General features: G+C 36.9%; 1 protein-coding gene across 6 annotated transcripts in view; it reads right to left on the bottom strand.

Annotated features, from left to right (window-relative positions):
- Positions 1 to 24,332, bottom strand: part of AGBL1 (AGBL carboxypeptidase 1) — a 561,424-nt gene that overhangs the window by 177,023 nt on the left and 360,069 nt on the right. The window contains exons 18-19 of one of the 6 annotated variants that reach the window (XR_012017745.1): positions 20,359 to 20,474; positions 18,282 to 18,640 (exon numbers count right to left, since the gene is read on the bottom strand). The exons of 4 other annotated variants lie outside the window; for them this stretch is intronic. Coding sequence is in view for 1 of the 2 variants with exons in the window: in XM_072799067.1 (XP_072655168.1) it covers positions 23,774 to 23,807 (34 nt within the window). In the remaining variant the exon portion in view is untranslated. Of the gene's footprint in view, positions 1 to 18,281; positions 18,641 to 20,358; positions 20,475 to 23,659; positions 23,808 to 24,332 lie in introns of those variants that run through there. One more of the 6 variants, XM_072799067.1, reaches the window with a different exon arrangement.

Here is a 24,332-nt window from a genome sequence, read left to right as displayed (position 1 = left end):
AGTCCAGAAAAGAGATATTCATTGAATTGTGGGGCTTTTCCTTTCATTAATGAGGTTCCTATAAATTCACTTTATTTCATCTCTTTACGAAATTATGGGAAAAAAGGAATGTTGCATTTCTACAGTGAATCGTGTTTACAGCTTATGGGGCTGTGTGTGTATGTGTGTGTGCTTTGTTTAATGATTGCTCTATATAAAATGGGTAGAAAAGGGAGAACAGAACTATGTGGTTTCATGGAAGCATATTCCTTCCTCTTTGCTTGATTGCAAAGTAATACTTCTGGACATGTTGCCAACTGATTAAGCAGGAATTACTCCCATATCGCTACTGAGAAAAAAGTAGCTTACTGTGTATCTGTATGTTTCTTTTTTTTTAATTTTTATTTATTTATGATAGTCACACAGAGAGAGAAAGAGAGGCAGAGACACAGGCAGAGGGAGAAGCAGGCTCCATGCACCGGGAGCCCGACGTGGGATTCGATCCCAGGTCTCCAGGATCGCGCCCTGGGCCAAAGGCAGGCGCTAAACCGCTGCACCACCCAGGGATCCCTCTGTATTTGTTTCTATTTTCATATTTCAATTCACTGGTGGGAGTGGATCTGTGTTCTGCAGATATAAAGGTGATGTAATGTGAGCAGAAAGGTGGAATGGGAAGGCGAAAAAGGAACCTCTGTATGTCAGGTACCTAGCGTGTGAAGTGCTCTGCTCGGCTGTAGCAGATAGCTAGTAAAGACAGTTAACTGGGCACATGGAGATTTACAGCTTAGAGAGAGAAGGTTGAGCTAGTCATAGTTCTTGGTTCATGCCCTATTGTCATCACTGTCGCATGCAAGGTCCTTCTATTTTGTTTCATTTATCCTTGATTACATTTTTAATTCTTATCCCCTTTTTTTACTCTCCATAGCAAAATATATAATTTTACAGATCAACTAACTGAGGGTAAGAAAAGTAGAGTAAACTAAGTAGTTTTTTTCTAATGTCCCACAACAAATTAGTGCAAGTGCCTGGATTTGAATTTGGGCTTGTTGGAATGCTTCTACTGAATATACTTACTGTGCGAAATCCTCAGAGATAGACTATAATCAAATATACCAGAAGAATTTGGAGCAATGAGATGAGTTCATCTCACAAGGAGAAAGGCCTGGTATTTGGATGCCAGGTAGGGGTGGGTGGCAAGCATGTTAACTGTCTATGGGACCATATGTTGAAGTTTTTATGACCCTTCATTGTAGAATAAATTATGAGTCTTAATAAATTGTGATTAATAGCATATTATAGTAAGTTTTACAGAACAAACTTAAGGCTTTTCTGAAGAGGATGTTCTCTAGGAGATGAGCATGGGGTGAAGAAGGGAGGGAATTAGCAGTGATTATCATAAGCAGTGATTATTATAAACATGAATGATAATCAAACTCAAAAGGTTTATATTCTAACCCCCCCTCAAATTAACAACAGCTCAGCCCTAAGAATGTAAGTTCTGCCACTCTGATTATTGACTAAATAAGACTTTTCCCAGCCTTTTTTTCTTCCTGAACTCATTTCATAATCATATACAATTTTGTAAAATTCTCAAGACTTTCCAAAATATTTTGCAACTTGTTATTGTGGCAGTAAAAAGTAGATTGAGGTAAAAGTAATATTTTATATTTGCTCAGTGAAGTATGATACATCATAATAGAAAGTTAATTTATCATACCTTCAAGGAAATTCACAAACCATATAGACAAATTTTACTTTTCCATTTAATAACTAATGTGAATTATTTAATACTTAATTTCAGATTGAAATTAAACCATGAAATTAAACATGGCTTTGCAGACCTAATGTGTGGAATTATTGTATTTTGTACTTAGAAAACATTTTGTTTATTTATTTTTTAATCTGTTTCTAAAAGATGAGATAAAAGAGATGGTTTCAGCATTCTATTTGCAAACACTTCACATATAACATGTTGTTTGTGAGGATAGTGTTTATTTCCCCCAAATGAAAATCAAATTGGATATAATCACCACTAAATTTTCTCTTTTTAACATTGGTTTTCAAAGCACTAGAGACACCTTGATGTGCTCTATGAGAATTTTGATCAGATAAATGCATCTTAAAGATCCAGTGAAAATGCATACACGTCAGTGCTCCTTATGCTTCCTATCTTCAACCAATAGAATGTTCTGAGTGTAAATCAAACAATATATGACTCAGAATAAAACAATTTAAAGCTGTGTAATGCTTACATCCCCCTAACCACGAGCAGTGTTCAACTGAGGGATAAACTGAACGGCTGGTCATTTAATTCAAACCAAATGATGAACACATTTAATAGGATCTCAATCCACATGTATGGAGAGCTTACCATGCACAGAACACAGAACATGGACAATCTATTTTGATTTTCACAATAACTCAGTAAGTCTGGAACCTTCATTACCCATATTCAGCAAGTGAGGAAAACACATAGAATATTAGACACTGAGTGCTTACTATACAGCACTATTCTAAGCCCTTTGAATACATTTTATCCTCTAATCCCCTATGCAACTTTATGAATAAGGTACTATTATTATTTCCATTGTATGGATAAGGAAATTGAGACTTAGCATAAAAAAACTCATCTAAAATCAACCATTAAAAAAAGCCAGTGTTAAACTCAGGTCACCTGACTTTAAGGTTCAGGTTCTTGCCACCATGCTATGCTCCCTGGAAGCAGAACCAGTATTTAAACCACGTTTATCCAATCCTGTTTATCTATCATCTACCCATCTATGCATTTAAAAATACAACAAAAGAAACAAAAATGCTATTACCACTTGTCGTAGGGCTGCCTTACCAGCAAAGCACATCTGTGGTTACAAATGCTAATCCACTGTCACCACTCAGCTGACAAGAACCATCTGATGTTTCTCCTTGAAACACCTCCTTCTCTTGGCTCTTAGGACATGACAATCACCTGCTTTTCCCCCAAAGGCCTGGCCACAAATTCTCACTCTACTTTGGTAATTTCTCCTTATCTCTCAGCCCTTTAAAAGTTGGACTCAGTCCTTAAATAACATTTTTTTCCATCTACACTCACTTCTTCAAAAGAAGATTTTTAAGCACAGAGATCATAGTCCAAATCATGGACTTTGATTTGATCACCCCAGCAGAATAGGCAGGACAAAGGAAAGGAAAGGGAAAGGGAAAGGGAAAAGGAAAGGGAAAGGGAAAGGGAAAGGAAGGGAAGGGAAAAGGAAGGGAGGAGAAAGGAAAGGCAAGGGGAAAGGGAAAGAGAGGGGGAAGGGAAGGGAAGGGAAGGGAAGGGAAGGGAAGGGAAGGGAAGGGAAGGGAAGGGAAGGGAAGGGAAGGGAAGGGAAGGGAAGAAGGGAAGGGAAGGGAAGGGAAGGGAAGGGAAGGGAAGGGAAGGGAAGGGAAGGGAAGAAGGGAAGGGAAGGGAAGGGAAGGGAAGGGAAGGGAAGGGAAGGGAAGGGAAGGGAAGGGAAGGGAGAGGAGAGGAGAGGAGAGGAGAAGAGGAGAAGAGAAGAGAAAAGAGAAGAGAAGAGGGCAGGGGAGGGGAGGGAAGGGGAGGGGAGGAGAGGAAAGAGAGGGGGAAGGGAAGAAAAGAGAGGGGGAAGGGAAGGGAAGGGAAGGGGGAGGGGAGGGGAGGGGGGAGGGGAGAAAAGGCAGTTAAGGAACTCGTCAAAACACCATCAGCGAAGAAGAGCAAATTATTGCACGTGTGTGTGTTTGTGTGTATGAAAGCACCTGAAATCTATGTGAGCAGATACGTTAATTGGCTTGATGACAATAATAATTTCACTATGTATATGTACATTAAGTCATCATATTGTATGCCTGAGATATAGACAATTTTTATTTTAAAAATAAAATAAGAAAATCAAATGAGTAATATGAGTGAATACTCAGACTATTAGGAGGAGAGCCAGAGGAGAGGGAAAAAAAAAGTAAAATATGGGAGAAAATAAAGGGATAAAAGAGTATGAAAGCAGAGGAAGTCCTGAGAAGTTGTACTTGATATGAAGAGGAAAATAGACCAAGGGCATAAAAGGGGAAAATGGATTTGGTGTATCACACTCTCCCTGCTGAAAGCAGTTCCTATGGAGTGATGATAGCATGAGTTAAGTGGTTTATGGCAAAGGAGGAAATGGAGTCCATCATAATTTTGCAAAGAGAAGAAGAGGGAAATAAATGACAATTAAAACATGTAAACACCTTCATTCCCCTATCCTCTCGATATTTATTGAGCATCTGCTATTTGTGCAGAACTATTCAAGAGATCTGCTACACAACACTGAACAAAACAGGAAGACAAATCCTGTCTACCTATAGTTCCATTCTGATAGACTTGACAGAAGTAAATATATTTTTACTATTCTATCCTTATAGATTAATGATTATATGAATAATCATATGGCTTGTTAATACCTTTGTTTATTGTATTAATTTTATATCTGTCCTAGCTTATTTACCATAATTTTTCTTTTAAAAAAATATTTATTTGAGAGAGAGAGAGAGAGCAAGAAAGAACCGGGGGAAGGGCAGAGGGAAAAGCAGACTCCCTGATGGAAGCAGGGATTCCCTAAGTGGGGCTCAATCCCAGGACCCCGACATCATGAGCTGAGTGAAAAGCAGATGCTTAATCAATTGAGCTGCTATAATTTCAATTTTCAAAATAAAAAAATTCCTCACTTTATTCATTTCTATATCTTTTGCCAATAGACTTTGATATTTGAATTTGTTTAATATGAGCTAGTTGTAGGAAGGGATGATACTATCATTTGGTGATCAGTTGTTGTGGTAAACCAAAAAATGAGAAAAATGGGAAGGAAGTAAGAATACATGTGTATTGTGTCATGCTAACTGGTTCTCCTTACCTGCTCTCCTCACCCATCTCTGCTTCAGACCATTCATGAGACAGGATCAGTCTCAACCCTGGAGTCTAAGGGTTGCTGTTTTCACAATCTAATATCAGTTTACCCAGGTTCCAACAACATGTGTCTTACTTAGCACATAGTCAACAGAATTCTACTTGGTCATTTATAACAGCAAAAGTGGATTCCTATCCTATTTAGAAGGATTTTCAGAATTTCCACAATTCTTAGTTCAATAATATGAGCACACAGAATCAGAATCATGATTTATTTCTCTACCCTTCACCTCTTCTTCCCAATACAATCTCCCAACACACACACACACACACAGAGCACTCTATTAAAGCACCAAATATGAAAAACATATCTTCTTTTTTCCCCTTCTCAGCAATAATTACTCTACTTCTTTACTTTATAAAGAGTGTGAGGCCTGAAATTCTCCCAGCAGAATGTCATCATTTGCTTTTCAAAGCAGGCACAAAATTAAAAAGCATTGTGGGTAATGGAATGCAAATCATGAGAGCCTGACACCTTCTTAACAAAGTTAAAGTGTTAATACACACCTGGAATTCATTAGGGAATGAGCATGGGGCCAGTTGTGGAGCAGCTCTTCCAATACCTTATTCCCCTGTTGGGGGTGGGGTAGTCCCTTAGACTCATAGCTTCCCACATGATTCCTAACCTGCAGTTTCTGCTTGGCTCTCAGGACTGTATGTGAAGGCTGATACGCACCATCTTAAATACTAATGTCTTCACCTGATACATTGATTTAATGTAAATTTGAATCTGAAGTTTGGTGACATTAAGTGATATCATGTTTCTTGGTAATAAACCCAAATACAGAAATTTATCTGGTAACAATGAGGCATGAGAGAAGGAAAGAAGGAGTACTTGTGGCAAGAGAATGGAATGTCAAGGCAGCAAAAATCCTTGCCTGTACCCTTGGTTTATCATTTGTTTTATCTTTGTCCTCATTTTCCTCAGCTAAAAACTACAGTTTCTGATTATAACTTCAAGAGTGTTAATGCCAAATGCTTACATCTTTCCTAAAGGCTCTTTAGGAAACGCTTAAATTATTCCTTGTCAACAGAAAGACCACTTCAAGACTTGTAGGTGTGTGTGTATTGGGCCAAATTGCTAAAAAAAGTAATATGTACACCTAACACCTAGATCTTAGTTTTTAAATACCATTTCCACAAAAAAGACCAGGGATTCTTGGAAAAATGGGTGATTCCAGAGATGAATCAGGGAAAGTACAAGACAAACTTAGAACATACCGCTGTGCCCTAACACAAAGACAAGCTCGAACAATGATAGAATATGTCAAAAGGATACAGGAGCCATTGTGAAGGTATCCACACTATCCAATTTTGGACAATCTGAGCATCAAAATAAATAATGAGGAGTGGGGATCCCTGGGTGGCACAGCGGTTTGGCGCCTGCCTTTGGCCCAGGGCGCGATCCTGGAGACCCGGGATCGAATCCCACATCGGGCTCCCGGTGGATGGAGCCTGCTTCTCCCTCTGCCTGTGTCTCTGCCTCTCTCTCTCTCTCTCTCTGACTATCATAAATAAATAAATTAAAAATTAAAAAAAAATAATGAGGAGTGCCTGGGTGGCTCAGTTGGTTAAGTGCCTCACTCTTGGTTTTGGCTCAGATCAAGATCTCATGGGTGATAAGATTGAACCCAGAGTCAGGCTCTGCAGTCAGGGGGAAGTCTGCTTGAGCTTTTCTCCCTCTGTCCCTCCCCCACTCAAATCTCTCTCTCTAAAATAAATAAATAAATCTTTAAAAATAAATAAATAATCGTAATTAATATTTATTATAAATCATTGAAAAAAATAGTAATCCCTGAATCCACGGAGAGGTAGATGAATGAATGAATTAATGAATGAGTAAATGGGAAGGAATAGCTCTTCCTTACAACAGAGTGCCAACTAATAAATGTGGACGGCATAATGGAATTGGAAAATAACCATTCGGCTCTGCCATGATAATTATTTCAGGCAGAAATACATCAATAGATGCTAAAACTAGTGAGTAAATGCTTGATGAAAAATGAGACACTTCTATAGTCTCAGGGAATCTTCCCATATGATATTTTTAATTGAAAAGGAAAATAGTGACTTCATAAGAAACTTGGCAGGTATCACCTCAAACAAGTGATCAAGGTTAACAACCACCAGTAATGGGACAAATACGCATCACCTTCCTCTTGATTGGAAGCACTGAGAAAGACGAAACATCATTTCTGTGATATTCTTGCCAAAAGTATATAACCTAAATTTAATCATGTGAAGACATCAGGCAAACCCAGATTGAGAGACATTTTCCAAAATAACTGGCCTGAAATCTTTTTTAAAAATGTAAAGGTCATAAGACATAAAGCAACATCAAGGAACTGTTCTAGATTAGAGAAGACCCGGGAGATTTGACAACTACATGAAAGTTATGATTCTGACTTGGATCCTTTGCCCAAGATTTTTTTGTCCTTCTGCTATAAAGGGCACTACTGAAAACATTAAAATTTTGCCTAAGATCTGCAGATTATTTTTTACAGTATCAACTATCATTGATTTTGTATAATTACACTGTGATTATTATAGGAATGCTCTTGTTTTTAGGAAATGCATATTTACATATTTAAGGGTAAGGTTGCATTATAACTGCAATTTATTCTCCAATAGCTCAGAAAAAATTAATAGTGTATGCCCAGGCGTGTTTGTGTACATGTGTGTGTGAGAGAGAAAGCAAATGCAATAAAAAAAATAACATTTGAAGAATCTCAATGAAGATATATGGATATTTGTGCAAATCTTTTGGAAAGGCTCAAATTTTAAAAATTAAAGAAAATGATAGGTATGTTACCTGAGATTGGCAATACTTAACATTTGACTTTTAACGATTCCATTTTTTGACCTCAACTTTATTATTTTAAAAGAAAGCTTTACAGTCTTTTCATAAAGCCTTAAAAATGGTGATTCTGTCTCATTTTACTAAAAGGAACCCACAGAAATCTAAATTATATATACGAGAACACAAATATATTCAATAAATCTATAATTTGTCGGCACTGGTCTAACCGTCTACAACCTTCACAATGTGCCTTCAGATCATTTCACTAATGGCATCAGTTCCCAGAATGGCATTTCAGGGCTTGCCCAGAATCCTTGGCTCAAATCCCTCTTGCTTATTTTAGACATCCCATAGAAACTAACGGCAATGGATAAAGGGCAGGATAAAGAACAATAAGACTGAGCTTTCTTGTTTAGGAAGTTCTGATGAATTACTTCTGTCAGACTCTTGTTGAAAATTATGATCAGTACTATATACGAACTAAATGTCAATAAGGAGGAGAGGTAATATAAGAATATATTTTTCTCTTTATATAGGTTATCTTCTCTCAAAGATCATCATTGAAAACCCTGGGAGTGGGGGAAGTAGCAGCATTGTACAGGGGAAAGAACGGGAAGTGTGAAGTCAAACAAATCTTTATTTAAATTTGGGGAATTTGGGATGCCTGGGTGGGGTGGCTCAGTGGTTGAGCGTCTGCCTTCAGCTCAGGGCGTGATCCCAGAGTCCCAGGATTGAGTCCCACGTCAGCCTGCGTGCATGGAGTCTGCTTCTCCTTCTGCCTGTGTCTCTGCCTCTCTCTCTCTGTGTGTCTCTTATGAATAAATAAATAAGATCTTTTAAAATTTTGGGGAAAATTCTTTAACCACTTTGAACCTCAATATACTTATCTATAAAAACAGGAAAACTAATCATGTTAGGAATAGGATATTTTAAAGAATAGATAAGCTAAAGTGTAGAATGTGTTATATTTTCTCCATGCACCCCCACCTCCAGAACTGCTCTTCATTTTTCTTCATCCTACTTTGTGTTCTAGAAAACTGATCCTATGAACTGTGTCGACCAAGATTCCTTATTTTGGGCTACCGACTGGGTTCAGACAAACTGGCATTATCTAGAGACCAGGAGTTAGTAAGAGAAAGCAAAGTGGTACTGATTCCTCCACTCTGTCTGAGCCAGTTTCCAAAGCACAGCTCGTCTTCTGCAGATACAGCTCTCACAGGTTAGGGCAAATCTTCCATATGGAGATCCAGTGGTTCTACCACTCTGCTTCATGAAATGATATTATCTTTCCCACTACTGCTCTGCCCAGAGTGCCTCCCCATCCTTTATTGGTTACCTTAGTCTTGCCTTTGTGAAGAGTCTCTTCATTGAAATCTCCTCAATTACTCCTAGGCCATGTGCCAGCTGTTTACTGCTAGCACATTGATTCAAGAACAATCCTGGCACTCAACAGAGGTGAGTTTCACAACCCTTATTTTTTCTTTTTTTAATTTTTATTTATTTATGATAGTCACACACAGAGAGAGAGAGAGAGAGAGACAGAGGCAGAGGCAGAGGGAGAAGCAGAGGGAGAAGCAGAGGGAGAAGCAGGCTCCATGCACCAGGAGCCCGATGTGGGATTCGATCCCGGGTCTCCAGGATCACGCCCTGGGCCAAAGGCAGGCACTAAACCGCTGCGCCACCCAGGGATCCCAACCCTTACTTCTTCTGCTGTGGCTGTAGTCAAGTTTAAGAAACCTCGTACCAAGAGAGAGGCAAGCTGTCCAATTGCCTTTTTTTTTTTTTTTAAGATGTATTTATTTATTTATTTATTTATTCATTCATTCATTCATTCATTTATTTATTTATTTATGATAGACAGAGAGAGAGGCAGAGACACAGGAGGAGGGAGAAGCAGGCTCCATGCAGGGAGCCCGACGTGGGACTCCATCCCGGGACTCCAGGATCATGCCCTGGGCCAAAGGCCGGTGCTAAACCACTGAGCCACCCAGGGATCCCTGTCTAATTGCTTTTTGAGGTGAGAAGGAGATTACAGTTATGATACTTAAACTCTTGAATAACAAAATTCTTTATTTGTGTGTTCATACTTAAGGTACTGTCTATTAAGGATTAGCAATAATGTTCCTCAATATGTTCTACAATAGCCTCGGGCAAAAGGGGGGAAGGAAAGGAGAAAATAGATTTTATATAGTAAAACTCTATGATTATAGATCTTTTAAAGGGATTTCATGTCTATGATCTTATTTGTTTCCTTAGCTTTTACTTCAATAGATTGTTATTATGTCTGAAACCCACCTCAATTTGCTCCTTGTTCCTGGCATTTTCTCTCTTTTGCATCAAACATCTGTGAGCATTTTATAAGGCTTTCCTGTAATCTGCCAAACTATGCACACATGTGTCTTTTAGAAGCCTAATTTTCTCCACCCAGTAATTGGTCAATGCAGAGAAACAAAGTATCATTTTATTTTACATAATGGCACTATGTAAAATGATTCACTAATTCAGTGCTGAAAAATAATAATCACAACTTAGAAGATTTAAAAACACATGTGAGAAGATAGCACCCAGGGAAATCTAGGCTCTTGGTGTTCACACAAGCTCACTCTTGCCCCCTGCAGTCTGCTGAGGGACAAAAGGAATATTTTGTAATTATCCTTGTGTTTTGCTTGCAAACTTTAGCTGAAATGTTCATTTGCCTTATAAGGAGCTCTCAGTACCTCCAGGAATCCACCACATAACAGTATTATTTAGAAACAGTTTTGCTTCCACCTCACGTAACAAATATGTCTTTGTTCTTCCTTTGTCTCCACTTCTTGTTAATAGAGAAAATTGTCTAGAAAAAAAATGCAACCTACAACTTAATATGGATTACTATGTTTTGTACTTCTTACAATTTGCAATAAATGTCTATATAAAAGAAAGATACAGAAATAGATAATGCTTTTCCCTGGATAATAATACAATTTTCAAAAATAGAATGCCTAAGTAAATAAATTGAGCAAGCTTACCTTATCGCCTGCAGTTTCATTTTACTAATGAGATTGCTAAGAAAACTTCCCTTAGAGAGCCCTACAATTCAGCACCAGTGCTACTGGACAGTACCTTCTCAGCAAGCACCTACACAAAACCACCCAATTGAATGAAAATTGAGGAACGAAGAATAATTTTCTGTGGTGATTAAGATCTTCATATACCAAAGTCTTCCATGTACCCTCCCTATACTCTGCTACAAACTACTCTTCTGTGGCTTAAAACAAGCAAGCAAACACATGCACACTTTGTCCACCTAATGGTGCAAAATAAACTGTCAAACAAATCTCTAGTCCTTGACAAGCAGCCATATTTCAAACCTATTTATACAGTGGGGTACCTGTATCAATAAGGGATTTAGGGAACAATTCAAGGTTTCAGCTATTTAAAAAGGTTAAATAAATCCCACTAAATCCCACTCCAAAAGAATTAAATACAAATGAATGGCTTTCTTTATTCATACAATGATACATTTTAATTTATATCTCAGAGTTGATATATATTCTAATTATGCTATCATCTAAGCAGCAATTCACATTCTTTTTTTTAAGGTTTTATTTATTTATTCATGAGAGACACAGAGAGGCAGAGACATGGGCAGAGGGAGAAGCAGCCTGCCTGTGGGAACCCTGATGCAGGACTCGATCCCAGGACCCTGAGATCATGACCTGAGTCAAAGGCAGATGCTCAACCACTGAGCCACCCAGGTGCCCCAGCAATTCACATACTTAAGTCTGTCCTATAAAGCATTTTCTAAATACTCTATGTGCCTGAAGTCAGTGAGACCTCATTCTATCTTTGGGAATCTCTGACCATCAGACAGCTCTCCTGAACAAACCAGGTAGTGTCAGATATTAATAGATATTAGTTCCTTGCTTCAAATCAAACAAACACTAGCTTTAATTTCTTTTTGTTAGGGAACTATTTGAAGACAGTTAACATTCCTTCTACCATTTATTATATGCACTACTCTTTTATATCACTCTTCACATCATTGTATATGCAATCCACTGAACTCATTTCCATTTTGAGGCTCAAAACTATAATACTCTAGGTTTTGTGTTGACAAGGGCAATGCAAAAGGAAACACTTCTCAATATAATTCTGAATTTTATACTTCTACCAAAGCCACTGTGTTGTTGCTTTGACAGGTTTAGCACATTGAGCCTTATTAAGCCCACTGTCTGTAACAACCCCCACATGGACAACTGTGTTCTCTTCAAAGGGGGTGTGTCCTTGGTTGGGTGGTCTTTGAACAGCATTTATCCTTATCTAGTTTCATAGTTTGAGTGCTATCAATCATTTTGATCTGTAAATATATTGTGGAGCACCAATTTTAAGATTTACAATATGTATTTAAAGTAATATGTATCCTTTTAAATTCTCTTTTTCATTTTTGACATCTGTCCCTTCTTGGCAAGTTTGATTCTATTCTCCTTCTCCTTCTCTCCCCCTTTCCTCCTCATCATCCTCTCACCTTCTCAGTCCAAATATCATTCAGAAAGGAATAATCATTGTTTCTATAAATAGAGCTAAGTGCTCTACTTTTTTTAATGAATAAAATTGTGGAATAGGACATGACTTAAGGCAAAGCCATGAATATAAATTCCTATTCAGGTTGAAAAATACCCATTAATCAGCATACTCTGAATATATTCCTTCAACTAATAACAATGTCCTTGAATTATGCTATTATTTAGCTCATAGGTCTCCATATTTCCCATAAACATAAGTCGAAAGGCTTGGAAAAGATTTATTTGTTCATTTATTTATTGATTACCTCCTATGCCTCAGGCATTGTTCTAGGTGCTAAGAATACAGCTTAAAGAAGATGAATAAAGTTCCTTTGCTCACGAATTGTACATTCCAGCTGGGAGAGACAGATAATACTAAATTAAAGGTGTCATGGTAGTATAGTAGTGACTAGGAATGCTACTTCAGGCAAAGTGGTCATGGAAAATACTGCTGAGATGGTGGTGAAATTTAAGCTGAGATTATGACATTTAAACTGAGGCTTGAATGTCAAAGAGGAACCAACTATGCAAGATCTGTAGGAAGTGCATAAGGGGCAGAGGAAATAGCTAGTGAAAAAAAAATTTAAGTTAGGACTGATCCATCACAGACTGTTAAAGAAACAATATCTAGTTTGAAATCCAGGTAAATGATTTCTATATTTCTTTGATCTACTGGCCAGTAACCATATAAAACTAAAATAAAATCAGATTAGAACATGTATAAATCTGAAAATCATTACACTGACTGAAAAAAGTCAAAGGGGGAAAAGATTACCTATTGTATAATTCCATTTATATAACATTTTAAAATACAGATTAATTTTTAGAGACAGAAAGCAAATCAGTGGTCATCAAGTAATGGATGGATTATAAAGGGATTCAAGGACAGTATGAGGAATGATGGGAGTATTATAATTTTTGTTGTGGTGACGGTTTCATGAAGATATTTTTATACACCAAAACACATCAAATTACAAATTTTAAATATGTTCAGGTTCTTGTACATCAATTATACCTCAATAAAGCTATAATGAAATCAAATGTTTGAGCATTTTCTTTCATAAGGAATACATGGTAGTTCCTAGACATGTCCAGATCACTTTCTAAGATTTAATAAACCTTTCTCAATAATACAACCTGTACTTTCCTAATATCTCCATCACACTCATTTGTCTATATTGAAAAGACTGTATCTCTTTCTCAGTTTTGAGCAGTGAAAGGGTATTTGTCCAACTTTGATGTGCAAACAGGTCTCCTCAAAGATCTTGGATAGGAGTTAGAGGATCTACTTTGCATATAATTTCAGAATTGTATTTTAATTTAGCTAATCCAGAAACTCTGAACTTATTTATTAGAGTAGCATATATTCTAAATGAGTATATATATACATACATATATTTATGCATACATATACATGTACATATAATATACATATATACATGTGTATATTAAGGAATATGTATATTATATTATATTATATTATATTAATATAACTGCCATATTATATTAATATAATTGCTATATTCATATAATTACTATATTATGTATATTAGTCTAAATGAGTTCAAGGTTTTGGAATTTAAATATATGTAAATATAAAATTTATATAAATAAGTAGTATTTAAATATATATATTGCACAAATATCTATATATGTATATATATATATATATATATTTATTTAAATTCCCTCACCATCTTGGATATCTTTTCCTTCTTGGCAAGTTTGATTCTCTTCTCCTTTTTCTTCTCCCCTACCTCCTCTGCCTACTCCCTTTCTTTCCTCCTCCTCTTCTTCCTCTTCTTCCTTCTTGGTCTAAATACCACGTTTTTTCCTTATAAACACCATTATTTATGCAGTGAAGAAAGGAGCACACTATGAGTCACAGAAGACCTCCCTCCTCAAGCATCAATTACCTGCCACACCAAGAGTTGTACCTTTCTTTAGCTGAATTTATGTATAAAATATAACTAAAAAGTTTTGTTCCTCTTTGCATTGGTCTTATAAATTCTAACCTCTTTCAGAAATTTAATGTCACTGACCCTATACTTATTTCTGCTGCTAACAAAAGTTAGAGGAAGGATGTGGGGAAGACTCAAACTCTGAATTGCCGTTGGTGTTGGTAACAACTATCCTCCTGGATGTAGAGGATCTCTATCTGAGACAGCTGTCACAAATCCCAAAAGGTGACTTTGCGGACCTGGCTGCCTAACTTCTGTTACCCTCTCAGCATTCCAATTCCCACCGATGGTCTCTCACACAATTGTTACAAACAGAAATAGAACACTTGAAAATAGTGAAGAACTACACAAATTAAAATGACTTGTAATCATGATGCATACATTGGGAACTCAACAAAAAAAGTGCATATTTAAGAATTACCACCATTCTCCCCCATGGGAACTTGTGAAATGAATTTAGCTTAATGTTTTATTCTGATGGTAGTCATACTTCTGCTTTGAAGCCATAGATTCCTCGATCTGTAGGCCACAGTTTTTTGAAGTCACTCCTGATTATACTAAGAACTATCACTTAGTACAGCTATGTATTAATTCTATCATTTCTGTCTGGTTCTTCAAGGTTTTGAGTTAGACTCTACCAGTCTATTTAGCAGATTTGTAAGCAAAGGAGGAGAGGCCATTATTCCTGGGGAAGGGGCGGGGAGAATTGGCAGTAGAAGGATGTGGAGACAGCAGAGGGAGGGTTTTGCGTCAGCATTCAGGCAAGACTTAGACACCATCTTTATGGCCACAGGCCACAGAGGTAGGTGAGGGCAGTTTCTTTGGAAGCAGTCCGGCAGACCCTGCAGACAGAAGGCATGTCCTGGAAGTTTTTGAGATTCTCAGCAGCTTTTGGGTGTGCTCTTGAAAACCCCTAACTTTGTTACTGAAAGTTATCTGACCACAGAGTCTTTGCCTTTATATCCTAGCCTTTCCAATTACTTAATAACCCTCTCATTCCCTTTACATGACATTCAGATTTGGAATTTATCACATGCATCTTGTTTTCTTGATAAGGTGAACAAGTACAGATACCAGTAGGAACCAGTTGGAAATAAGATATTAGATTTTATAAAACAACTGCTATTGTTGAAACTGGTACAGTGGTTAAACATGCTGGTCTTAGCACCATCACTTACAGGTAACTTTGGGCAAGTTATTTAAACTTTCTGTGCCTCAGGTTCATCTCTACAAAATGAGGGTAAAATAATATTTACCTCTTAGGACGATTCATGGAGATTTAAAATTTTGGTATGAATAATAACTTAAAATAGTGTTTGGCATATGCTAAGCAATCAATAAACATTGTTTATTATTATCAGTGATTCCATAAATGGCTTTTTGGATGAGTATGCTCAATTCCCTGGTGTCTGTTTTCCCTTGTACTAATGCTGAGTGCTTAAACTATAGCTGAAACTGGACTGTCAATCACCCCTATGTTGTGGGTGCTTCACTGATAGGCAGCAGAGACCATTCAACTTCTCCAAGCCCTCTTTCCAAAATGTAGTTCAAGGCAAACCTTCTCTAAGGCAAAACTTCTCCAAGCAAACCTTCAATCATTGATCTAGGCTGATCCGAAAACTAATTGCACATCCTTTGTTTAGAATAAGGAGAAATTCCTTGACTTTCTCTAGGTTATCCTCATGTAATTAAATATATGAACAACAACAAAGATGGGACAGCTGGTTTTGCTTCATGGCTTTGAACATTTAGTGGGTGAAACGTTGAGAAAGTTGAGACTTATCTACGTGTATGTTTCCCTACCATGGAGATGCTATGATGTTGGCAATGAACTTAAAGGAGCCAGCTCTCTGGTTAAGAACATTGATTTATACAGATCAAATTCCATGGCCTGTTTTCTCCCTTTATGTTAGAGGTTGCTTTATAGGTTTCTTTGATAATAATTGCAATACATCTCAGAAAGAAAAGAACAAATTTGGATTCAGTCACCTGTGTTTGAATTGTGGATCAGTTACATAGTAGTGGCTTGGCCTTTATCAGATGTACAATATCTTAAGCCTCCATTTATTCATCTATAAGATCACTACCACTCCTCCTCTTCTCCCTCCTCCTCCTCATCCTACTACTACTACTACCACTGCTACTAATGGTTTCCTAGGGCTTGCCTTATTTAAGATAAGGCATATCAAATCCTTATCACATTCCCAGGCATATGCTATTCTATTAGCACTATTCCCACTCTTCGTTGTATTTATTTTGTCACACACTGGCTAAGCACAGGGGAACTAGTCAGCCTCCTGGTTTCTAAGCCACACAACAAAATAATGAACACCAAGTTATCGTACATACATTGGATATAATTTAGTTTCCATTCCCACTGTCCTGGGGCCATCTTGGCTCCTGCTACATTACCTCCATTTTCCAATAGACTCATCTCTCACCACAAACAGAATTAGTAAGTCTGCGATGAGTTATCACATCACTGAAGAGACTTTTTGCTTTCCTAGGATATAGTTGAGGTCTGGGTTGGACAAACTTTGTATCAGGGATTAAAGTGACCAGGCAGAAATGAGTCATGACCCCTTTCACCTGAAGCATCTACCTCTAAGAACAGAAAACAGTACATGTTGTGATTCCTGTTAAGAATATTTAAGGCCCCCTTTTAAAGGGTCGTCTTGCACCCAATTCTACTTTGATGTTGGGTGGCTGGTGGGACATCCTTTCCCACCATGTAATTTCCCTCCAAATTGATAACATCTCCTTCTGAACTTATCTCTTTTGTTTTCATTTTCCTGTCTCTTTTTCTTATCATTGTTTATGTCTCGTTTCAGATGCCCATCTATGGTTAAGCTCTGTCCCTTTATTATCTATCCAGTAGGCATCAAGATAAAATTTAATTTTCATTCAATCAAATATCAGCTTTGTGCCACTTAGCATAATTCGACTGCCTTGCCTTTTATGTCTTGAATTTGGGTTTGCAACCTTGCTACTCATGTTGGAATGGGAGGATTTCAATGGCAACTGCCTTGAAAATTAACATAGGATATCAGATCTAAAAGAAATTCAAAGATCTTTAAGTTGGAAGCTAAGAAACCTGAAAATAAACAAGATAAGCCACCTCCCCAGAATCACAGAGCCAGCTGTCAGCAGCAATACACTGACCTAGAACTGAGCTACTTGGAATCAAAGCCATGTGTCCTTAAGGAAAACTATGCTGGGCATGAAAGTGGGGCTTCGTGGAAACTTGTGGGACAGCAGAACCCATGATAGACTCTTTCATCTTGGGTGTAGTGGATGTGCCCAGGCTTCTTTACTTGGTCCCCTCCTATGACAGGGGAATTGGAAACCTGGCCAGGATAAATAAATCAGGCCAAACACAGAAATGGTCTCAGATACTTAAAAGCAGCCTTCTTTCTTCTGCATCAGAATTCTTTAAGCTCAAGATCTTACGAACCAAAAATGTAAATTTTCTATGAATCTTTTTATCCACTTAAGGATATCCAGGTTTTTGTTGTTGTTGTTGTTGTTGTTGTTGTTGTTGTTGTTTTTTAAAGGATATCCAGGTTTGAATATCATGACCTTCATCTCTTCTCCTGTGGTGCAGCTTCCTTTCCTTCCTCCCTCCTGCTTTTCCTTCCTCCTCTCCTTCACCTTTATTGAATCCATAGATTGTTTTTCCCCTACCAGTTTATAGCTGGTAAACTAACTCTTACAGGTGAAGTGATCTTGAACCCCAACACTAACAGGCTACATCCTTGTAAGGGTCACAGGGAGGTCCTGGGGTTATATAACAGAGAGTCAATATCAAGAATAAACAGAACTAGCAACTACTCTAAAAACTAATGAAAAGCTATTGAATCAACTTAAGCTACCCATGCCAGGCTATTTGCAGCCTTCTTAAGTAAAAACAGCCTCTCCTATTTGGGAAAACTTCACAGGTTTTATTTGCCTTCCATTTTTAGAATTAACAACAAAGACAAGGACTGCAGAGTCTGAAGTTGACATAGAGAGTAGGAAGAGCAAGTTTCCTGACTGAAATCCTTTCCAGGGACTAGTAGCCTATTTTATTTTCAGGTATTTATAGATTCATAGGCAAGAGACCAGCTGTTCATTTGGTTGAGCCTGAGGCATAGGCGAACGATATCCCCAGTGTTGACTGGCAATAGGTAAATCACTTAACTACACCTACCGAGTCACTTAGACTCCCTGGACTCCCATGGATTCACTCGTAAAATAGGATTTCTTTTAGGTTAGCTTCGATGGTTGTTATTAGGTGGTAACATTTTGCAAATAGCAAATGCAATATGAAGAAAATGCACTTTGACTCCTCTCTGCAATCTCTTTCATCTTTCTCTTTTGAATTCTTTTCTCCATGGTTTTCGGTGCATTCCACCTATGATGACATGTGCTGATTTCCCTGAATAGTATTAAAACAATCAAGGGGTATTTTTGAGACAAAATGACTCAAGTCATTCAGATTTTAAAACTTACAAACACACACAGGCATACGTGCACCCAACACATATTTCTGAGGAGTATACAATTGAAGAAACTAATAATGTTACATTAGATTTAGATTATACACTTAATGGCCCCAACTCTAGGAGGTAGACAGATTGGCTTCAAAAGCCAGCAGTCTCTTAAGATTCATGACATTTGGCAAACCTCTTAACCTCCATAAAACTTAATTTCTTTGTTTGCAAAGGGGATGCTAATAATAGCATCCATCACATAGGATTATTTATCTGATTGACATAATAGTTATAAAATGCTTTGCACAGCAACTGATTCATGGTAAGGCTCTAATGAATGTTTGCTATTATTGTCATCCTATATATACATTAACATACTAATTATGTTCATAGTTTCATACTATTCTAGAACATTAATCAACAATGGTTTTTTTTTTCTTACTACTACTAAGAATTTGGGTTGTTTAAATTTACTGGGGGATATAAGTATCATTGCTATAGGTATCTACATATTAAATATTGTTTTCTGTTAAGTTTATTTTCTTGAGGGATATTTAAGTTGGAAATATATGATTAAATGGGAGGTTTTTATGGACCATCTTATAAACTGCCAAATTCCTCTCCAGAGGAAAATAAACCAGTCTACAGATAGATATATGATATTATTAAATCTCTTTCCTCATAGACACACTAACATTCATTTTTTAATTATTTTATTTAATTATGTAAAAGAATGAGCATAAAAGCATAACAAAAATATTTGAATTCAAATATTTGAATTGTGTTTTTTGTTTTTGTTTTGTGTGTTTTCCCAAGCTATGATTAGCATTTCTTCCCGGTTACTTCTTTTTTTTTTTTTTTTTTTTTTCCCATCAGGGAACCATTTACTGTTTGAAAGGAACACGTAAAATTCACAGTCTCAAACGATCCCAGGCTAGGTCCCATTCCAACAGTTCCCTCCTTGTAATCACTGGGCATTTCTTTGCCTGCAACTATAGAATTCTCATATATTAGATATCATGGGCTACTTTTTAAAAAATCTGAATACAGATTGGGTAACAGAAGACAAGAGAAAAACGATATTATCAGAATTTCAATGTAACAATAATTAGAATTGATAGAAATAGAGTTCAATTTGCAATCTGAAGCACTAAGCCTCTATCCTTTGTTTGATACAATGGTACCGTTGGGGGAACAACTGTCCTTATTTACAGAGTTACCATTTTGGCCCATTGACACTGGTACTCCATTTTCTGTCCACATCCATTCTTGCAAACAGGGAAGAATCACATGAAACTGGTGGTCTGAGGGGAGATGCTGAGTGAGCTTGAGCATCTTGTGGTCCCAGTGTGTTCATTCTCTTCCTGCAGGATCTGACTTAAGATGCACCCACTGCCCCTCCCTATGATAAGCTTAGCAAGGCAGACCCTAACCTTATAGTTCTGGGTTAGGAAGTTCAATTCTGGTGGGGCCATGCTCTCTAATTCATTACCAGTAATAAAGCAGTCCTGTTTTATTTCAACCTGACTAGCTCCTGTGTTCTATTTCTTACTTGATTTGGAATTCATGAGAGAAGAGGTGCCATTCACTGACCATCCTAAAGGCCCATGAGCTTAGTATTTGTAGTCATTAAACATCAAGGATGCATAGTCATAAATATTACCTGGTTCGACCTATAATCTTCTTACTAGCTCCAGGAAAGGCAAGTTATATGGCTTTTCTGAGTTCTGGTTTCTTCATCTGTATAGGGCTGATAATGATCACATATATCTCAAAGAACTGTTGAAAGCAAGAGTTGGCGAACTATGGATCAGTCAGACAAATCCAGTCCATTGCTTATTTTTGTAAATAAAATTTTAGTGAAATATAGCCACTTCCATGTATTTACATATTGTCTATGGCTACTTTTGTGCTACCATGGCAGAGCTGAGCAGTTACAAGAGACCATATGGTCCACAAAACCTAAAAGAGTTTCTGTCTCTTTACAGAAAGTCTGCCAACCCCCAGTTTAAGAGATAAAACAAGGTAAGAGGGATGCATACAAAATGCATAGTGCTGTAGTGAAAAGAGTGAATGTTTATTATGTGTTCACCATCATTATCTATGGGAGACAGGATGTCTTAGTGATTAAGAGTACTGATTCTTTAACAAGACTGCCTGGTTTAAATCCCACCTCTACAATTTACCAACTCTGCCATTTTAGGAAAGCCACAGGGTCTTTCTAAGTCACAATGTGTTCATCAGCACATGGAGATAATAATGCCTATTTTGTTAGGCATTATTTAATGCTTAAATGAGATTATACAGTAAATTGCTTAGGAAAGTATATCATATCATAACTGTCATTAATTTTCTCCAATAGGATTCTAAAATATGAACTCAATTAATTCATATATTTACTCAGAAAATACTAAGTGATCATCTTGAGAAAGTCAGAGCATGTCCAGAGATGCATGAACACTCCTCTTCCTCTTAATTTCCCTAATGCAATCATTCCAAAATCTATACTCTCAGATAAGAGCCAAAATACCATGAATTCTTAAAGAAAAAGCACTATCTAAATCAAGTCATTTCAAAAAGAAGAACTATCTGCAGCTAGTTAGACTACACAAGAGTTTAAAGAACATCCAAAGCCTGGATTATCGTGCAATTATGAGTCTTGACAGAGCTCTCATGATTTAAAGATGAGTAAACAAAACATGATGAACTAGAAGTTGAAATAAGAGGAGGAAAGAATCCTAACAACCCTGAGGGTGAAATGTTGTGCAATGTACAAGGGGATGGACGCCTCCATCAACCATCACCTGGCAGTGAGATGCACACTTTGGGGAATGACTGGCCACCAGAAATGGAAGCCTGACTTGGTCGCTGTGAAGGTATCAGGAAAATTCAAGAAAAATGGCATCTATGAAAAATTGAATGAATAAAAATCTTAAAAAAAAAAGAAAAATTAAATGAAAAAATTACACATTCGAATAGAACAAGAACTGGCCATACCACAAATAGGAAGAAAAGAAACTGATGAGAGATAAGGGAACAGGAGCAATGAACCTAAATGTAAAATAACAGAAATCAAGACACATTATCTATAGAGAAGAGAGTCTGTGCTGCAGAACAATAAATGTGTGAGGACAAACAGCCTCCAGAATTTGGTGAATGGGAATGAAGAAGAAAAGTGTGAGGGGAGAGGAAAAGACAGATGCAGAATCAGGAAGTGAATATCAAACACTCCAGACATAAACAAAGATGTGGTATGGAACCACTGCCTCCTAGTAACTGACAGGCACATCAGAAGGGGACAAAAGGTTCAAATTTGAAATCAACCCAAAGTATCTAAACATAAAATAAGAATATTTTGGATTTGGTAGAAAAAGGATGTTGGTGGTAATGAACAAGGGAAACCAGTACAACTATTAAAGCAGGAAAATCAGGGTGTATGCTGAAGAAGAACAGTCAGGCTGAGGCCTGCAGAACTGAACGGTAGAGTATGTCCACACTGTTGTAGTGAACTCTCCAGGCAGGCCTGGTGGAATTCCTGTGTCAAGGAGAGAGAGATTCACATATATGAATGTACCAAAAATATACCCCTGATTTACTTTACACACACACACACACACACACACACACACACACACACATAGCTTTTTTCTTAAGGTATGCTCTAGCAAAAATGTGAGATGAATCAACACAAAGAAAAAAATAATGGGGACAGGATTGTATAGAATGGGTAGAAATGAGCAATTGCAAGTAATTAAACAAAATTGAATTTTAAAATGATTTGAATATGACTATATGGCAATCTAAATGTCACAGATACTTCTTCTATGGGAAAAGAGAAGTGGAAAAATAATATCTTTGTTTCAAACAAATGGGAAGCAAACAGTTTTATAGGCAATTTGTGTATGTTCAAGATGTATATGTTCAAGGATAAATCCTAGGAAATGTAAAGTGTTCCACATGATAGAACAATATACACCAAGCACAGATTTTACTCACTTACAAATGCAGGCACAGAACTCCTCAATTCACAACAAATAACATCAATATCTATGATAAAATAATATTTTAGATCATAGCCAAATGCAGTTTCCTTTGATTTTTAAGGATGGATGAATATTAGAGAATCTATTAACATAATTTAAGACTTTATTAATTCACAGTAATAATCATTTTTCTAGCTACCAAAAAATTGATAAAATCCATCATCCATTCCTGATGTTTTAAATTAATAAGATAAAATCTAACTTATGAAGAAGACATCAGATATTAATATCAAAACAATGGATGGGGCACCTGGGTGGTTCAGTCAGTTAAATGCCTGCCTTTGATTCAGGTCATGATCTCAGGGTTCTGAGAATGAGCCCCACATAGTCTAGCTCCCTACACAGTGGGGAGTCTGCTTCTCCCTCTCCTTTTGTCCCTCCCCCCAGCTCCTGCTCTCTTTCTCCCTCAAGTAGAAAAACAAAATAACCAAAAAAACAGACATTTTACTTAATGTTCAAATACCATAATTCTCATTTTGAAGTTAGGTTCACAGCAAAGATATCCATGGAATCACAATCCTTAAATAATGTTCTCAAAACTCTAGCCAAGATTATGGGTAAGAATAAAAACTGAATAAAGCTAATTACCAAAATTTATAAAGGACACTATGACCTATCCAGAAAAACAGAAAAATACATGGAAACTCTTTTAGTTATAACTGCAGAGTTCAGTGAAATTAAATAAATATATAGATAATCAGAATTTTCTTATATCATGATGACAGCCACTTAAAAAAGTATGGGGAAAAGACTCTTTTAAGAATAACATGAATATTTAAGATATTAAGAGTAAAAGTTTATGATATACCCAGGAATTTCATGGAAGGGTACAAAAAGAACCCCTACAATACTTTTTTGTTTTTAATTTTTTATTTATTTATGATAGTCACAGAGAGAGAGAGGCAGAGACACAGGCAGAGGGAGAAGCAGGCTCCATGCACCGGGAGCCCGATGTGGGATTCGATCCCGGGTCTCCAGGATCGCGCCCCGGGGCCAAAGGCAGGCGCCAAACCGCTGCGCCACCCAGGGATCCCCTTACAATACTTTCTTGGTGAACATCAAAGAAAATCTAAATAAGTGAAAGAAAATATCAGATTTGGAAAAAGCAATATGGGCAAATAGTCAATAGACCAAAAAACCTATCATTTTAATGCAGTTTGAGTTGAAATCCCAGTGGTTTCATTTTTGGTGGTTAACAACTCATTATAGGGCTCATCAGTGAAAAACACAAGGAAGGGAAAATAGTGAAGCACATTTTTAAAACAAATATTAATGAGGTGGTGCTTGTGACATTATATATTTAAGTTGCACAGCTACCATATTAATAACTACATGTTCCTGGCATACAGATTAACAGAAAAGAATATAATATCAAAAAATATACCTAGGTACATGCACATGTAAATACTGTAAATAAACTGATATTACTAACTAATGTTGAAAGATAAATTATTTAATAATTACTAGGGCAAGTGGTGAACAATTTAGAAATAGAAAATTATTCAATAGCAAAAACTAGAAATTATAATATGTAAATAGACTCATTATAAAAGTATCTACCTCAGTATATAACACATTTTTACAATGAATTATT

Source organism: Canis lupus, chromosome 2, assembly GCF_048164855.1.
Source record: "Canis lupus baileyi chromosome 2, mCanLup2.hap1, whole genome shotgun sequence".
NCBI lineage: Eukaryota > Metazoa > Chordata > Mammalia > Carnivora > Canidae > Canis > Canis lupus.
Note: the sequence above shows the minus strand (reverse complement) of the source record. Positions and strands in the feature narration are given on the sequence as shown.